We start from the raw sequence: 18,448 nt of genomic DNA on the forward strand, positions 1-18,448 counted from the left end.
TGAGTATCCCTCGACAGGTTGATGAAAGGCAGTTATTGCGGCAACATGTACTTTAATGGAGACGCAGGTAAGGCCGGAATTTTTGAGATGCACCAGGTAGTCTAGGATGCTCTGTATGGGTGCACAAGTCGGATCCAGGCATATTTGAAAGCCCCGTGATGAGAAGCAAGACCACTTTCAGAGGTAAGTAGTTCGTGTAGATGACTTTCTACTGTTTAGTAATATGTATTTGACAGATTATGAACATGCTATTTCTGACTGTTGGAACCAACTAGGTACCGTGCTGTCAGTGCGAGATTGTCTACCTGCGGATGGAGTAGGGAGCGGTGATCCTGCGAAAGCAGATCATGTCGTACCAGTAAAGGATATGGAGGATGTATCGACATACGATGGAGGTAAGGATACCACATCTGCTGCAGCCAAGAGGGGGCTATTAGGATCACTGTGGCTCCGTCCCGGATAATTTTCTCCACAACCCTAGGTATTAGAGGTGTGGGGGGAAACACGTATAATAGGTGATGACCCCAGCTGTAGAGGAAAGCGTCCCCTTTCAAATCTCGTCCAATTGCCGCTCCCGAACAATACTGAGGACACTTTGCGTTGCGGTGAGTAGCAAATAGGTCTACTGACAGAAATCCCCAATGTTGAAATATCGCAGAAAGCACTTTGGGATATAACTCCCACTCGTGGTTGAGAGAAAAATGTCTGCTCAGGGCATCGGCTGTGTCGTTGTGCTGGCCCAGGAGATATTCTGCTATTACAGAAACATTGTGATGGTTGCACAGATTCCATAGACGTACCGCCTCTGCACACAAGGAGTGGGATCTGGCTCCACCCTGTTTGTTTATATAATAAACAGTCATATTGTCGGTGAGGATTCGTGTGACTTGTCCTCAAATAATGGGAAGGAAATGTTGGCAGGCGACGTACACTGCCCTGAGTTCCAGGAAGTTGATGTGCATCAACGATTCATCAGAAGTCCATAGGCCTTGTACCTGCTCGTCCCCGAGGTGAGCACCCCATCCGATGAGCGACACATGGGTTGTATGCTGCACTGACGGCTGTGGGTGATGAAAGGGTACGCCCGACATTCGATCGTCTGGAACGGTCCACCAAGCTAGTGATGCTTTGACATGAGTGGGAATCGTTACTGCTGTGTAATACGCCATGGACATTTGGGGGGCATACTGTTGCCATCCAATGTTGAAGGGAGCAAAAACGTAACCTTGCGTGTTTGATGATGTACGTTGTGGAAGCCATGTGTCCCATAAGTTGTAGACTCCGCAGTATGGGAACCATTGGGCTGATCAGTAAAATCTGAATCCAATCCTGTATTGTCTGGAACCTTGCTGTCAGCAAGAAAGCTCACTCGCGTGTAGAGTCGAAATGAGCTCCGATGAATTGTACTGATTGGTGCAGTTCCAAGGATGACTTGGGGATATTGAGAATGAGACCCAGCGCTTTGAAGACTATGAGTGTGGTGCCCGTGGTGCGGCATGCTTCCTCCAACGATTGAGCTCTGATTAGGCAGTCATTGAGGTACGGAAAAATCATCATGTGTAGATGACGAAGATACGCAGTCACTACAGCAAGGGTCTTGGAGAAAACCCATGGAGCCGACGAGAGACCGTACGGAAGGACCTTGTACTGGAAATGGTCTATGCCGATTTGAAAGCATAAGAATCTTCTGTATTCCAGATGAATAGCAATGTGAAAATATGCACCTGGAGATTGAGGGACATGAACCACTCCCCGTTCTGAAGTGCTGGGATGATTGTAGCCAGGGTAACCATTTGAAATCATTATTTTCTCAGGTAACTGTTGAGACCGCGAAGATCCAATATTGGTCTCCATCTCCCCCATTTCTTTTCCATTCTGAAATATCGGGAGTAAAACCCTCTGCCCTTGAATTCATTTGGAATAGGCTCTATCGCACCAACGGTGAGTACACGAGTAACCTCTTGCCTGAGCAACGACTCGTGAGATGGGTCCCTGAAAAGGGACAGGGCAGAAGGGGAGGGGGAGGCAACGATGTGAATGGAATGGTATAACTGAGCCGAATTGTTTTAAGGACCCATTTGTCTTTGGTGACGTAGGCCCATCGATGTAGATATGGTCTCAAGCAGTGGTGGAAGATCGCCTTTGTAGCACTCTGACCGATAACAGTGGGAATGAGTCTCAATCCCTCAATGGGGGCATCAACCTGCTGTCTATTACCCTGTTGGGTAGATGGTTTAGGTGGTGGGCATCTTCGTTGTTGGTGTTGTCTGCCCCTTTGCTGTTCGTGTGCTCTATATGGAGGAGGCTGCACGAGAAAGGGTCTTTGCTTTTGGTAAGGAGTGTATCACTTCCGGCGGTACAGTGGTGTGTACATGCCCAATGTTTTTACAGTAGTCCTGGAATCTTCTCTCGAGTGGAGGAGTTGATCCATCGTATCGAAAAAGATTCTGCCCATCGAACGGTAGATCTTCGACTTTTGTTAAAATATCCTTCGGGGCAGACGACTGCTGCAGCCAGGACGCCCTGCGCATAATGACTGATGTAGCTGTTGTGCATGCTGCAATGTCGGGTGTATCCAGTGCAATATGTAAAGCCATTCTGGAAGCTGTGTATCCTTTCTGTAGCACTGCCTTTAAGATGTCCCGTTTGGTGTCTGGTAGGTGTTCAAGTAGTAGCACTAGTTTGGCATAACTGTCAAAATTGTGGTTTGCCAACAATGCTGAGTAGTTGGCTATACGTAGAGTGAGTGTCGCCAAGGAAAATACTTTGCGGCCAAATAAGTCAAAGTGTTTACTGTCCTTGTCTGCAATAGTAGGCTTATGTTGGGGCATCTTCGCTTTTTGCTGTACTGCATCCAAAACCAATGAATTGGGCTGTGGATGAGTAAAAAAAACTCCATCCCTTTGGTGGGAACGAAGTACTTTTTATCTGCCTTTTTATTTGTGGGTGGGGCGGATGCGGGCAGCTGCCAAATATGATCAGCTATCTCTAGAATAGCTTCATCCAATGGCAGGGAGATTTTGGCCTGGTGACACTGATGTTATGGAGGAGGTGATGTTTCTGTTGTACTTCCCGCACCTGCACCTTTTGTCTCTCTGCCACTCCTTAAAAAGCTCCTGAAATTGGTGGAGATCGTCCGAGAGTGAGGTGTCCCCTTGAAAAACTGCATCGCCTGGGGACGAGGAGGATTGGTCCGTAGGCGACCTATCGGGTTCAGGCTCCCGAGTGGAAAGAGGCTGCTGTATGACCCTGAGTTAGAGGTCTTGAAGATGGGAAAGGAATAGGATGCTCCCTTGTGAGAAAGGAGTGGGAGAGTGTATGAGGCGACCAACGACGTGACAGTGACCTATGGCGATGGTACGGCAATGCAGAATACCGGTATCTATAATAGAGTGGGTTGAAAGAGTTGGTGATCTGGGAGATGGTAGCTCAGGTGAGAATTCTGGGCTTGGTGACAGAGATGGCAGTTTCTTGGCCTTATGTTGGGTAGGTAATGCCAACAGCTGCTCCGGTGGAGAAGAAGTTGGAGTGGAGATTGCTGTACGGGGAAAGAGCTGCACTGGCACTGAGGAAGTCGGTGCCGCGGTGCCCTCCGGCACCGAGGGGTGTGCTGAAGGGACAACTGTTACTGGAGAACGTGTCAGTACCAGCAATCGTGTCAGGGCAGGCAGGCGGTTAGAGGGAGAGGATCGTCTCAAAGGCGAGGGATGCCTCGGGAGCGTCTTGATGGACAGGAGCACCTGTGTGCGGGCGAGCGGCCTGATGCAGAAGGGCGGCTTGGTGCCGGCAAGCGTCTCGACGGGGAGAAATGCCTCTGTGCCGGCGAACGCCTTGCCGGTGAATGGTACCTCGGCGCCGGGGAATATGAAGGAGGCGAAAGACTCCTCGGTGTCGGCGATTGACTCTGTGCCAGGAAGCTTATGGGAGACACAGGGCGCTCAGGTGTTGCAGAGCACTTCTGCAATGGTGATCTCAGTGCCAGTGAGCATTGAGACACCGGAGAGCATCTAAAAAGCAAGGGGCGCCTTGGTGCCGCATGTGCCCAGGGTGAAGAGCGACTCTTAACTGGTGATCGTGATCGTGCCAGAGTATGAGTCAGTGCCGACAAGTGCTCCTGTGCTGAGGAGCGGCTCGTTGCCGGAGCCCGTGCTGGGGAGCGGCTCAGCGCCCGGGAGCGTTTAGCATTGACAGAGGGTCTCGGAGCCGTGGAAGTCCCTGGGAGTGGTCTGGAGACCGAGGGAACAGCTGAGACCGTCAAGACCGATATGGAGGGGCTTGGAGCTGACTTACTCCGGCTGATTTTTGGTTCTCCAGCACCTCATGCGGCAGGTGCCCGAGGTCCCTGGCTCATTGCCAACGCTCACACGTGAAGGCAGAAGGGAGCGTGATGGAGACAGTCTCTTCTCCATTTTCTTGGGTTGTTCTGCGTGCCCCTTAAGTTGTTGAGTTTGGGGCTGCAAGGCTTTGTCGAACAGCAGGATTTTTAAACGCGTGCCCCTATCTCTTCTTGCTCTGGCCGTGAGCTTTGAGCAATGGGGACATTTTGAAGTTATGTGGCCTTCTCTGAGACCCCTGATACACAGGGAATGGCCATCGGAGGCAGGCATTGCCTTGCGGCATTCGTTGCATTTCTTAAAACCAGGCATTGAAACTATTTATAGTAACTATAGAAGTAAAAAAATTTTTTTAAATGACTGGAACTATAACTGAGTAACAACTATAACTATAATCACGTCACTAGTCGCCTGTGACGAGTAGATTACAAGTCGGCACACCTGGCGCCACACAATCTGCTCATGCACAGCTCACAGAACTGCGCAGCTGGCGAGTGGGGCTCGCCGCCGCTTGGCAAGCCCTGACTATAACTATATACTACGACTACCAGTAAACTCACTCAGGCTATGTCTAGACTGCAAGCCTCTTTCGAAAGAGCGCATCTAGACTGCACGCGGAATTTCAAAAAAGCAAGCTGCTTTTTCGAAAGAAAGCACCCAGTGAGTCTGGATGCTCTCTTTCTAAAAAGCCTGTTTGCTGTCAAGAACGCCTTCTTTCGAAAGAGCACTTTCGAAAGAAGGCGTTCTTCCTCGTGGAATTAGGTTTACCGCCGTCGAAAGAAAAGCCGCATTCTTTCGATTTAATTTCGAAAGAACGCGGCTGCAGTCTAGACGCAGGTTAAGTTTTTTCGAAAAAAGGCTACTTTTTTCGAAAAAACCCCTGAGTCTGGACACAGCCTCACTCTCTCTCTCTCAATCTAACAGGAGTTGTGGAGAGAGCGTTCAGTCTGTCCACAGATGAGGACAGTGAGGAGGAACTGGCGGGGGCCGGACCACGCGGACTCAAACGATACAAAAAGCCACGAGCTGCATTTCGCGCATACGCGGTCTGGCAGACTACTGCTGGAAAAGATCTCGGATCTGCGGCGCCAGGACAAGCCCGACATCTACAGTGGAGCACCCACAGGACACTGCTCAAAGAACATACAGTTACTAAAATGCTCTCCTTGGTGCAGGGCAGAACTGGCAGGCAGAATGCTCCTGGCTCCACTCCCGGGGAACACTCTGCCACCCTGCACTTCTCCCTCAGTATCAGAGGCAGCAGTGTGTGTGGGGGGGGGGGCAGGTGGAGCCAGTCCATGAGGGAAGCAGGTTTAAAAATCTGCTCCCTGCACTGATCAGCTCCTGTCTGCAGCCCCTTCCGCAGGGGGCTTAAGAGGCAGCTAGGGAAAGGGGATGCATGCATCTGGATTAACTGATAAGCCCCAACTTATCAGTTAATTGTTTAAACTACTATGTGCTAACATCCTTGAAGGATACCATACACCATTTACTATGTTAAATCAAGAAACCTTAAAATATTTGGTCAATTTCTAGAGCCTTTGTATAGTGTCACTCTGAGGACATCCGACTAAGAAAGCTTGCTACACACATTTCAATGGATTTTCTATCATTTCAGTTATTCCTTAAAACTGAATAGTATTGTGATTAACAATCAGAACAGCTAATTTATCTCAGAATCTCTTCAACTAAATATTCCATCAGCAAGTTCTCAACCTGACCTAATTCTTATCCATTTTTCTAATATGTTAAGGCACCTATTACCTTATTATCTCAGTACTGACATTTTATACTAAGCAGGAGTCCACGCTTAAATGGAGTTTCTAAAATCAATGTCCAATTACACACTATGTGTATATTTTATATACATATAAAACACACGCACACACTTTGAGTGTGTGTGTCTGTTTGCGAGTCAGTTTGTTCAAGAACTAGTCCTAAAGAGCTAGGGCCACCAAATTTGGTATGCAGCTTCCTCTTACCCTGATTTAAAGCAACAAACCCAGGGTTTGGTTGTGCCAGGAAAACAGGAAGTGCCGGGAATGGCACTGTTTTCCAGAATTTGAAAAGGGAAGGGCAGAGAGGAGACATGATACTCAGAATGGCTACTGGGGAAAGAGAGCCTGCAGAGTTCAGCTATACTGCTGAGGGACCACTGGGGACACCAGGAACAAACTGCCCAGCTGAGGACAGGGCTCTGCAACTGAGCAGGGAAGTCCCTCGCCTCAAAACAATGACAGTGGGGAAGACCCCAACCCATCCCAGACCCCAGTCTCCCCAGCCACAGCCATCCCAAGATGTCCCCACCTAGGACTCCCTAGCCCCGCCCAGGAGCTCACCACCCCCAAGAGAGGCCAGAGATAGGAACCATGACCCAGCCCTGAACAGCATGCAGGCCACAGGGGTGGGGAGGGAGGGCTCGGTAGGCCAGGGGCAACCCCAGAGCTTAGCCCCTCAGATCATGCAGTTCTGCAGGGTGGGTGGGGAAATCTGTGCAGGCTCAGGACAACCCCCAGACTGTCTCCATTGGCCTCTCTTCACCCACAGAAAGCCTGTACGCTGCAGACAGAGTCCTCAGAGCCTAGCCCCACAGGGTACGTCTACACTACAACGTTAATCCGAACTAACTTAGTTTGAATTAGTTAATTCGAACTAAGCTAATTCGAACTAACGGATCCAGACTAAAAAACTAGTTCGAATTAGCGTTTTGCTAATTTGAACTAGCATGTCCACATTAAGTGGACCCTGAACCGGGCTTAAGGATGGCCGGAAGCAGTGCCGGCAGGGCATCAGAGAAGAACTTAGAGCGTGGAGATGCTTTCTCAGGCTAGCCGAGGGCTGTGCTTAAAGGGACCCGACCCCCACCCCGGACAGACAGTTCTAAGGGGTGCCCCGCTTGCAAAGCAGTCCTGGCTTGGAGTGCCCGGACTACCCACACTGGGCACATCACACCACTCGGCCATCAGCCCGGCTGCACTTGCCGCAGGCTGCCATCTGGGGAGAGGGGGAAATTGGGGGGCTGCAGGAGAGCTTCCACCCCCAGAAGCCCGCAGAGCCAGCCCAGTCCTCCCCATCGGAGGCTCGTGCCCCATTCCTCCCTCACCTCCTTCCACTTACCCTTCCCTAGCCCCCCTTCCTGATGTACAAAATAAAGATAACGTGTCTTCCAAAACGGAATCTGTCTTTATTGAACAAAACTGGGGGAGACTGGGAAAAGTAGGTGGGAGAGGGGAAGAGAGAGGCTGGGAGAGGGGAGGGCAACTAAAATGGTTAGGGGTTGGGAACAGGTCCCATATGAAGAGAGGCTAAAGAGACTGGGACTTTTCAGCTTAGAAAAGAGGAGACGGAGGAGGGACAGGATAGAGGTCTCAAAGCATGAGTGGGGTGGAGAGGGTGCATAGAGAAAAGTTCTTCATTAGTTCCCATAAAGAAGGACTAGAGGACACCAAAGGAAAGGAATGGGTAGCAGGGTTCAAACTAGTAATAGAAAGTTGTTCTTCACAAAGCAAAGGGTCAACCTGTGGAACTCCTTGCTGCAGGAGGCTGTGAAGGCTAGAACTGGAACAGAGTTTAAAGGGAAGTGAGATAAAGTGATGGAGGCTGGGTCCATGGAGTGGTGTTAGCCAGGGGGTAGGAGTGGTGTCCCTGCGCAAGGTTTGTGGAAGGCTGGAGAGGGATGGCACGAGACAAATGGCTTGGTCACTGTCTTCGGTCCATCCCCTCCAGGGTACCTAGGGTTGGCCGCTGTCGGCAGACAGGCTACTGGGCTAGATGGACCTTTGGTCTGACCCAGGACGGCCATTGTAAGCTCACTGGACCCCCTTGATTCTCTTGCACACCTGCTCCTGGGTGGCCAGGCTGGCAGCTCTCCTGCCCTAGCCGGCCACTTTCCTGTGCCTAGTGCGGAGATCGTGGACAAGGTCCACGATGTCTGCACTAGCCCAGGCGGGTGCCCGCCTCTTGCGGTCCCGGGCAAGCTCCCGGGAGCCGCCAGCCTGGTCCCGGGAACAGGGGGAGGGCTGGGGGGCATTGGGTGGGTGGCTCGATCCGTGCCAGGTGCAGGGTCTGCTGGCTGGGTGCTGGCAGGCTTGCACGTGGCATGGGCACCGTAGCCAGCCCGTGCCCCTTTAATTGGTCCGGGGCCAGGAGGAGGGCAGACGAGTTTCCCTGGTGTTGGCCAGAGTGGCCACCAGGGAAACCTGGGGAGGGCTAGCCTCCCACTAGTTCGAATTAAGGGGCTACACAGCCCTTAATTTGAACTAGCTAGTTCGAACTAGGCTTAATCCTCGCAAAATGAGGTTTTCCTAGTTCGAACTAAGCGCTCCGTTAGTTCGAATTAAATTCGAACTAATGGAGCACTAGTGTAGCGCCTATGAAAGTTAGTTCGAACTAACGTCTGTTAGTTCGAACTAACTTTGTAGTGTAGACATACCCTCAGAGACCAGCCACTGCAGACCACAGGCAGCTCCCAGAGCCTGACACTAGCCCCCCAGAGAGCCTGCAGCTCACAAGAGAAAGGGAGCCACTTCAGGCCAGGAGCAGTCCTCAGACCTACCCCGCACCTGCAAAGTCTGAAGGCCACGGGGGGCACGCTATGTACGTTGGGCAGCCCTGGAGCTTGTTGCCCCATGCTGAGCTGGCAGACCCGGGGGGGGGGGGCGGGGTAGGGAACACGCTGGAAGTTAGGGCTGGCCCCTGGAGCCTCGTGCACACACCCTCCCCCGGACAGATTGCAGGCCTCAGGGGGTGCCACTAAAGGCTATTACCAGCCCCCAGAGCCTTGCCCCCTCCCCCACAGCTTGCAGGCTAAGGCCAGCGCACGCAGCCCAGCCCCCTGGAAGAAGCCACCACCTGGAGATTGTATCCCTGGCTCCACAAGAGAAGTGGAGAGCACAGTCCCAGCCCCCCAGAAGTAACTGTCACCACAGCAGCACCACCCTTGCCACCTTGGTAAGCTCCCCCTCTCCCAGCCAGACCCCCCGCCATGATTCTTGCACCTCCTACACCATGCCCTTACTCTAGCTCCCCACCCCCTTCCTCCTGCCCTGAGCTCCTGCTTGTACACCCAACACTGTGCCCTGAGACTCCCAACCCCTGGTCTTACTCTATACCCTAATCCCCTACTGTGAGTCCCCCATAGATCCCCCTGCCCTGACACCTCCACCCCTTGCCCTGAGTTCCCCATGCATCCAACTGCCTGCCCTGAGCCCCATCATTTAAATCAGGGGTCTCCAACCTTTTTAAGCACAAGATCGCTTTCTGAATTTAAGTGCAATCCAAGATCTACCTCAAATATAAATACCCTTGCCCCACTTCCCTCCCACCTCTCCTCACTCCATCCTCAATGACTTTCATCAGGCTGGGGCAGAGGGTTGGGGTGCTGGCTCAGGTCCTGGATTAACTGCTCTTGGGGCAGGCAGTTGGGATGTAAGAGAGATTCCAGGTGCAGGCTCTGGGACAGCGTTTGGATGCAGGGGTGCTCAGGATGCAGGAGGGGGTTCATGACTGGAGTAGGAGTTTGGGATGTGGGCTCCAGCTGGGCACTACTGGTGGCTCCTGGTTGGTGGTGCAGCGGGGCTACAGCAGGCTCACCCCTGCCCTGGTACTGGAGCATCCCAAGTCCTCCTGTGCCCCCTCTCTGCTCTGTGGAGAAAGGACAGAGGGGCCTTTGGGAGGGGGCACCTTGACATCAGCGCCCCTCCTCTCCTTCCCCTGCACAGAAAGTAGGAGGCTCCCCATGGGAAGGGACAGCTCCAAGGCAAAAGGCAAGAGATGAGCAGCAGTGGGGGGAGAGGCAGCGGAAGTGCCAACACTTGATAGCCTCTTGGCCAAACCAATCAGGATCGACTGTCAGAGGATCCAAGATCTACCAGTAGATCCCGATCTATTGGCTGGTGACCACTGATTTAAATAAAACCATGTACATTTTCCTTTTAAATCTAAAAAAAGGTTCATTTAACCGAAGATTGGCTTTAATAAAGCTTACTCTTCAAGGAGAAAAATTGGCATGATGTATAGACAAGGCATGTACTTATTTACAAAGCTTATGTTTTGTTTAAATTTCAGAAATAGCAAATCCTAACTTTGTTGTTTTTGTTGGTCTTTGATGGAGCAAGTAATTTTGCTCCAGCTATTTCAAGACTTAAATATTTTACCTTTGTACACCAACAGTTAACAAGAACCATTTCTTCTGGTTTGTTTGTTTGTGGAAGAAAGATATGCTTTCAATTGTCCAAAGTTTTCATGTTACCCCTTGCATCCATGATGTTACAACATGCTGCCTCTGCAAAAGTTCTGAGTCATTTATGAACACAGGGTAACTAGTACCTGTAACCTCTAATGTCAATAAAGTAGGGGGAAGTGAAGAGAATGAGAGGACACTTTTGATAAAATTTGTAATTTCTTCTTTATATGGCACGTATATTAATATGGCACAACATATCTTCCTTTCCCTCCACTATCACAGGCATTTCATAGAAGTCACAGATAATTTTTCTGGCAAAACAGACTCCCGACTTTTCATTTTAAAATGCTTAAGCATGGCAAAGTACTCACAAGTGCTGCATGAGTTTACATTCTTCACTATACTTACTATACTGGCAGTCTTGAGGTTGATTGCTGCTAGAAGGAACTCCTCTCTTTAGCTGATCCTGCAGTTGGAAACAATTTAAGTTTGAGGCTTTGGTTGTGTAGATTACCATTGTGTAAAAAGTTTAGTGAGCTCTTCAGTCCAACCATTACACCCACTTATATTTTGCAGATCGGATGGGAAGATGATTAATGCAGCAATTTATTTAGAACACCTTACTTCTTACACTGCTGTTCTCCAACCAACCTTACTGTTTATGTTTTTCCTCCACCACTGAACTTATTTCAATTGAGCTTCTCTTAATTCCAAAACTATCTAAGGCAAACACTAGAGATAAGACACACTAAAACTTTTAGAGTCTTGTTTAAAAAGCTCAAATTGGGCACCATCTGAAACGCAACTTGAGCGTAATACTTCTTATGCCAAAGCAGTGCATATAAGACTTCATATTCATGAGTTTTTTGCAGAATCCAACATGCACCTATACATACATAGATGCAGCAGGGTCCCAAAAAAGCATATACAATATTCAGCATAGAAACAATTAACCAATTCCCCCACCTATAACTTGTGAGTAACTAGTCAATGGTTAACCTCAGAGAATCAGAGAGTAAAAACAAAAAAACAGCAAGCATTATGAATAATCTTATTTACACAGTGAAATGCTCCTCCACTACAACTGCTTTCTTGTGAGCAAAACAGCTCATCCATTTAGCACCAAAACTACACAGACAGAAAGCCTAAACATACACTCTTAAACCACAGTAGGTTAAAGGAAACAGCAAAATCCTGACTTGCTATCTTCTTTGCAGCAGTATGGTTGTGAGTAGGTTCCAAAACTAGGAGATGAAGGAGACAAGCTTTTCAGTGGATGGGTCAAATGCTTTTGGCCCTTATACTGAGTATAATTGTCATCCTTGAGAGTTACACAGACCCCCCCACATGAACATTTCAGTAGCTACCGAGAACTCTAATACAGTAGACTTCCGATATAATCTGGCACCACCTAGGTCCCAAAGGTGCCGGATTATCGGAGATGCCAGAGTAACAGCAGGTACTCGGGCGGCGGGCTGTGACGGGTCTGCCGGGACCCACTGCTCATCAGTCTCAGCAACGGCGGACTTAGGGAAATGCCGGAGCAGAGCAGCGGGGGTGCTGCCGGGTTGGTCCTGCAGCGCCACCCCTCACCCCCCTGCTCAGCGATAACTACTGCAGTCTGGGGGGTGGGGAGCTCGCTCCTCTCCCGGAAACTTTCGGCGACGGCGCAGGGCTGAGCACAGCCGGCATGGGGCAAGTTCGGGGACTTAGCTCTCGCCCCCTTTCCTCCACTGCCGCTTGCAGGCCGGCAGCTAGGTTTCCCCAGCTGGCCTGTTGCCAGCGGCTATGCGGGGCTTCCCCCGCCTTCCTGCAGAACGGCGGAAGGTTTGCCCCTCACCGTGACATTTCCTCCCCCCCTCCCCACCCCTCAGCCAGACGCAGTGCGGGTCCCAGCACACCCGTCACAGGGGTATAATCCCCTTCCCCTTCCCAGCCGCGAGTGCCCATGGGGCTCACAGCTGCTCCAATTGTCCGGCTAGCTGGAGCAATTCCGGGTTCCAGTTGGTGCTGGACTATCAGGAGTCCCAGACCACTGGATGCCGGACAATTGGAGTTTTACTGTACTAATTTCCCTGTATGTTCTGAGACTATAAACTTTTCGTATCTACCCTGGTCATGTTCTTTATACTTCAAATACCCTATGTAATTACTGTACACATGAAAACTAATACATATTGTTTTTATTACAGCTTTTACATTAAAAAAAGCACAGGAAAGCAATATTAGGTGCATGGCATAAGTACAGTTACAGCAATTTTATTCTGGAAAAAGAAACATGCATTTATATTACTCAAGAATAGTCATGTGAAGTAGGGATGTAATAGTGTAGCTCAGGGGATCCCAAACTTTTTGACACAGGGACCAGTAAATCCATTCACGAACTTTTGGAGGACTGGTAATGTTCATTTGCATATTCATTAATCAAATGATGAATATTCAAATAAGTTGTTTCTGGTCCTCCCAAAACCACCGGTGACAGCTTTAGCAAAGCTTTTGATATGGTCACCCACAATGTTCTTGCCAGCAAGTTAAGGAATATGGATTGGATAAATGGACTGTAAGAGACAGACAGACAACTGGTTATACCAGGGTTCCCCAAACGTTTTACTTTAGTTGGAACCCTTTTTCCCCTCCAATACTGCTTTTTGCAGCCCAAAAATATAAACACACAAAAAACAATCTGAGAAAATACCAGACATATAACATGTCTGGTATTTTCTCATTAGGTAAGTTGTATTCTTACTAGATGTATCAGTTTGTAGTTTCGAATTGCCTGGCTGGTAAATGTGCTCAGGCTGCATGAGTGTGTCTACCAGCCAGACAGTTTGCAACTACTCGAGGGGGGCTGGTGTGGGGGGGACAATAGAGTCCCCGGGCCAGACTAACTCATGCTTTGTACTTTGCGGTGGGGGGGGGGGGGGGGAAAATGGGCAGCGTCCCAAGGTCTACATATGGCCGGGTCAGTCCCACTCCCCGCAGGCCGATTCATTCCTTCCCCCTGCTCCTCCCGCTGCGCCTCTGGCCAGGCCCACTTCCCCCAAACCCCTCCCGGGCAGCCAGTTCTCCCCCGCTTCTCCTCCCAATCTCCCTTGGCCAGCCCCGCTGCCCGCATCCAGCCCTCCTTCTGGCGGCCACTTCTCCCCGCCCCAATCTTCCCCGGCCAGCACCCTGCCCCCAACCTCACACCCCCCGGCAGCCCTGCTTCCACCGACCCCCCAATCTCTCCAACCTGCCCCGTTTCCCACGTCCAGTGCTGCTTCCGGTGGCCAGCTCTCCCCTCCTCCTCACCCCAGAATCCCCTGGCACCTGCACCTTCCCTTAGCCCTGCACCCTCCTGGTGCCTCCCCCTTCCCTTACTGCCCCTGCACCCTTTGCCCTCTTTTTCCCTAATACCCACCCCCTCAGCACTCTCTGCCCCATCCCCTCCAGCCCCTCTGTGCCTTCACACGACTTGCTCCATCCCCACCTCTCTCATGCCCACCCCTTCTTTCAAGCCTTCTCCCGTGCACCTCCTCCTCCAGCCCCCAATGCCCTTCCTCTCTCCTCTCCTCCCCCAGCATCACCCTGTCCCCCTCCCACTGACACCTCCCCTCCTACCCTTTCCCTCATTGTCTGCACTTGGCCCCCTGGCATTTGTCTCTCCTGCACCTGTGTCCCTTGGTGCCTTCCCCTCCCAAGCCCCTTCTCCTTCCACTCCTCCCCCTCTGCGCAAGCCCGCCGCCGCTGCCGCCTCCTCGCCTCCGCCCAAGCCCGTTCCCTAACTTCTGCCTTCTACGTTGCAGGGCCGGAGGCCGCCGGAGCCAGCGAGGCCCCGCCATGTGCCTCCGAAGACTTTTAAAATCCCGGGCCATGACATCATGTCATGCCCGGGCGTCCTCCCTGCCCACGTGCAACACCGCACATGGGCAGCAACAGGCAGTGAGGAGGAGCCGCGCACGGCGGGGATGCTCTGGGGGCGAGGTGGGAGGACGCACGGGGGGGCCGGGGCCTGGGCCCAGGCCTGCTCCAGGCAGAGCCAGGGGAGAGACCCAGCACCACATATCGGTGGAGCAGGGCCCACGGCTCTAACTCGCCGGCACTTCCGGGTTCAGGGGCGCGGGGCCTGAATCGGCCTAAGGCCGGCCCTGCCGGCAGCCACCAGGCATGCTGAAGCCTGGTATTCTTTTCCCGCGGCCCGGTATCAGGCCGTGGCCCATAATTTAGGAAACACTGGTGTAGCTGATTAACCAATAAGCAAAAGCTTATAGGTTAATGCTATATACACTATATGCATTTCCCCTCCCTCCCCATAAATTTACCACCAGGCTGGTCAGAGCTTGGCTCACTTCTGGCTTGTGACGGGTCTAGGACCTACCCTGCTGTGGCTCTGCATCTGAAGTGTATTAGGAGCAGCATGAGCAGGCAGCCAAGCTCAGTTCCAGCTCATGCCAGGTCCGGGAGCTCAGCTGTCCCCTAGATAGGAACTGCTGCCACCTCATGCTGCGGCTTCTTTATCAAAGGTAGCAGCACTGGACCACAGGCAGCCTGTCTGCAAGAGGAGCTGGTTTTTAAACTGGCTCCCCTCACAGACCAGCTCCTGCCTGGCACCCCACACTGCTGCCTCTGTATCAGAAGCAGCAGCCCAGAGTGGAAGAGGGCTCCTCAGGTGTGAAGCTGGAGTGCACTAGCTGTGGCCTCGCCCCCAGGGACTATAGATTAGTCAAACCAACCAATAAGAATTCATGAGTTTACTCAACTATTCAATAACTAATATTTATCATCCCTAATAGAAAGCACATTTACATATAGTAAGTAACAGACTACACATCCTATTTTATCTCAAATATCCTTGTTTAAGAATGAACTTCAATTCAGGCTGAAATGAAACAATGTTTGCCTACCAGATGTTACTAGAATACAATGAATAGCTTGCATTTGTGTTCCTTTATTGGAAAGATAACCAGATATTAAAAAAATAATGTTTTTACCAGAAGGGGATTTTACACAACAAATTTCTTCAAAGTGTTTTCTTCCCCAGCTTCCTCTGTAAATCTAATTTGTAATTTAATATGAAGTAGCTTTCTATTCATAATATTTGTATTTCATCATAGATCCTGTCCACTGAACTATATTGATGAAAGCTAACATTCAAATAGGTATATTTAATATGCAATAACCAATCTCACAAACAACCTTATACTTTTGTTACTTAGAAACACGAAGCCTACTGCTCTAAAAGTGACAGATTGCTAAGGCTTACACAATTTATTATCACTAACGTAAAGCAAACTAATCAGCCATTTATCAAACTGACTTCTTGAGAATAAAGCTTAAAATTAAGATAAAGACATCCTGCTTAGAAGGAAGAACTAGTCCTCTGAGAAACTGGATTTACTGAAAGTTGTGTACATTAACATTTCTCTGAACAACATGGAGCACAATTCTCCTCTTAGCCCAAAGATAAACCTACTGAACATATCCACGGATCATGATACACATGGAAGAAGTTTAGTCAGACATTGCTGAATCTGCTTCTGGACAACAAGACCAATTTAGAAGCAACACAGCTCATAAAAATTGATGTGTTTTACTGAATAAAAGGGTTGCCAAAAACATAACCCAGCACATTCATTGGAAACTGAATTTATAAGCTTAATAATCTGATATTCCTGTTTAGTTTGTATTTTAATCAGTTAATGTTTAAAAATCTTGATTTGGGAGGGGGGGACAAACTATATTAATACTGGTTTGAAGTCAGTTGGACAGAAAAACAAAGCCCATTGATTAGCAATTTAGCTTTACATTTTCATCTGCTGAAAGAGCTCTTTGCATCTAAGTGCTTCTCTCCCTTCCCCGTCACCTGTAATAGCAAACTTGTAATGGAGACTGGTTTGCCGCTGCTGCTCAGCTAAAACAAAAAAAAAGTGCTCCATGTAATTGTGCTCCTTTGTTGTTTAGAGAAAGACATCTAATGTATATAACTTTCAATAAATCCTGTTTCTCAGAGGACTAGTTCTTCCTTCTAAACAGGATGTTTTGATATTCATTTTAAGCTTTATTCTCAAGAAGTCAGAGGGGTAAAAGAAGGGCAGCCACATTATTTTGCACAAAGAAAACCAATGAAGCTTTGGGCACTGAGAACTACATTTGCTTAAGTAGTATTAGTCTTTACTTTTCCTTTATGGGAAGAGTCTGAGATGAGAATAACTAGGAGCAGTGGGGGGAGGGAGGAAGGAGAATAGCTGAAGAGTTCTCTAGGTGGCCAGTTCCCACCACAGCAGCCCTTGACAGAAACAAGTCCCCTTTAGTATTTTTCCCCCATTCCACCCAATAATGGTAGCTAAGTAAGACTGCTAACTGGGTGCTTCTGCTAAAATAACCCAGAAAAAGTATTTTAACATGTAGAATCACTGTCATAATATAATTAAGAGACCAAGATTAATTTGATAGTTCACATCTCAATTATAGGTTCAACTCATCTGCAAGTTTGGGAATACATTTCCGCATTAATTCACATTTTAAAGTATTTCTATCATTTATTCCCCTTAAAGCTAGAAAATTCTACTCTAAAATGGAAAGCTTAGATGGCATTCCACATTCCCACCACACAATTCAACTACTAAAGAACCATGGGGTCCCTAACACAGGCCAGGGAATCCTGCCCAAACTTCTCCTTGGATATGTAACTAAAGAGACTGTTAACATTACCGATTGCAAGTAACATGATTCCATTTTTACACACAGCTGTGGTTTTTACATCCACACTGAAAGTTTCCTAATCTTTTTTCTATCAGTCCATTCTGGAGGTCTGGACACCTCACTGTTTCAGTGGGAGTGCACATGGAGGACATGTTCAAAGAGTTGTCATAGTTACGAGAAACTGATCCCTTAAAGAAAATGCAGGACTATGTAGCACTTTAAAGACTAACAAGATGGTTTATTAGATGATGAGCTTTCGTGGGCCAGACCCACTTCCTCAGATCAAATAATGGAAGAAAATAGTCACAACCATATATACCAAAGGATACAATTTAAAAAAAATGAACACACATGAAAAGGACAAATCACATTACAGAACGGAAGGGGGATGTGGGTAATGTGATTTGTCCTTTTCATGTGTGTTCATTTTTTTTAAATTGTACCCTTTGGTATATATGGTTGTGACTATTTTCTTCCATTATTTGATCTGAGGAAGTGGGTCTGGCCCACGAAAGCTCATCATCTAATAAACCATCTTGATAGTCTTTAAAGTGCTACATAGTCCTGTATTTTGTTTCAGCTACACCAGACTAACACGGCTACATCTTGATCCCTTAAAGGTTTATCAAAGAAACTCACTATTAATCTTCCAACCCTCTTAGTTGTCTTTATGGGTGGAAGTCTCCCTCCCTCCACAACCAGAGTACCTCCATGACTAACAGTTCCCTGTCTTATCTAGGCATAGATATATAGTAGTAATGGGTCTCTACCAGGGTGTAATGTCAACAGGCATCTGTAAGTACCTCCCAGGAAACCCACTTCACGTTTTCTCAAACACTTCTTTGGAGTTCCTAATATTTACATTAATCCTGTCCCTAGAAGTTGAATACAATCTTCTAACACAATTGTGAAGGATCTTCCCTCCCCATGCTGTATACATAAAACAGTTTCATACAAGTATGCCTAACTTGGAGATGCTTTGGGCAAAATATCTCGTGTAACCTATCTATTTTCGTGTCACAAACTGCTAGATCTGTATCTCTTATTTTAGTGTATGTAAAGTTAGAAATATGAGGTAGGAAATTGTTTATGGTTTTAAATGTACAAAATAAAAGCCCTCAATGGTGCTCCCAAGAGCCGCAATAACGGTGTGATCAACTTAATGACTTGATAACAGCCTGGTTTCGACTCTTAAGTTTCAGCAATGGTTAGTCCTGAAAAAGACATGTGACCAAACAAACTTATAGTA

At 48.8% G+C, this 18,448-nt stretch overlaps 1 protein-coding gene across 6 annotated transcripts in view; it reads right to left on the bottom strand.

Moving 5' to 3' along the window:
• VPS13C (vacuolar protein sorting 13 homolog C) overlaps positions 1 to 18,448 on the bottom strand; it is a 224,892-nt gene that overhangs the window by 162,461 nt on the left and 43,983 nt on the right. For all 6 annotated transcript variants that reach the window (XM_075897678.2, XM_089781895.1, XM_089781896.1 and 3 more), the window contains one exon: positions 10,927 to 10,984. In XM_075897678.2, the coding sequence (XP_075753793.2) occupies positions 10,927 to 10,984 (58 nt within the window). The remainder of the gene's footprint in view (positions 1 to 10,926; positions 10,985 to 18,448) is intronic.

This window comes from Pelodiscus sinensis, chromosome 14 (assembly GCF_052426305.1).
Source record: "Pelodiscus sinensis isolate ZL-2025 chromosome 14, ASM5242630v1, whole genome shotgun sequence".
In the NCBI taxonomy this organism is placed as follows: Eukaryota; Metazoa; Chordata; order Testudines; family Trionychidae; genus Pelodiscus; species Pelodiscus sinensis.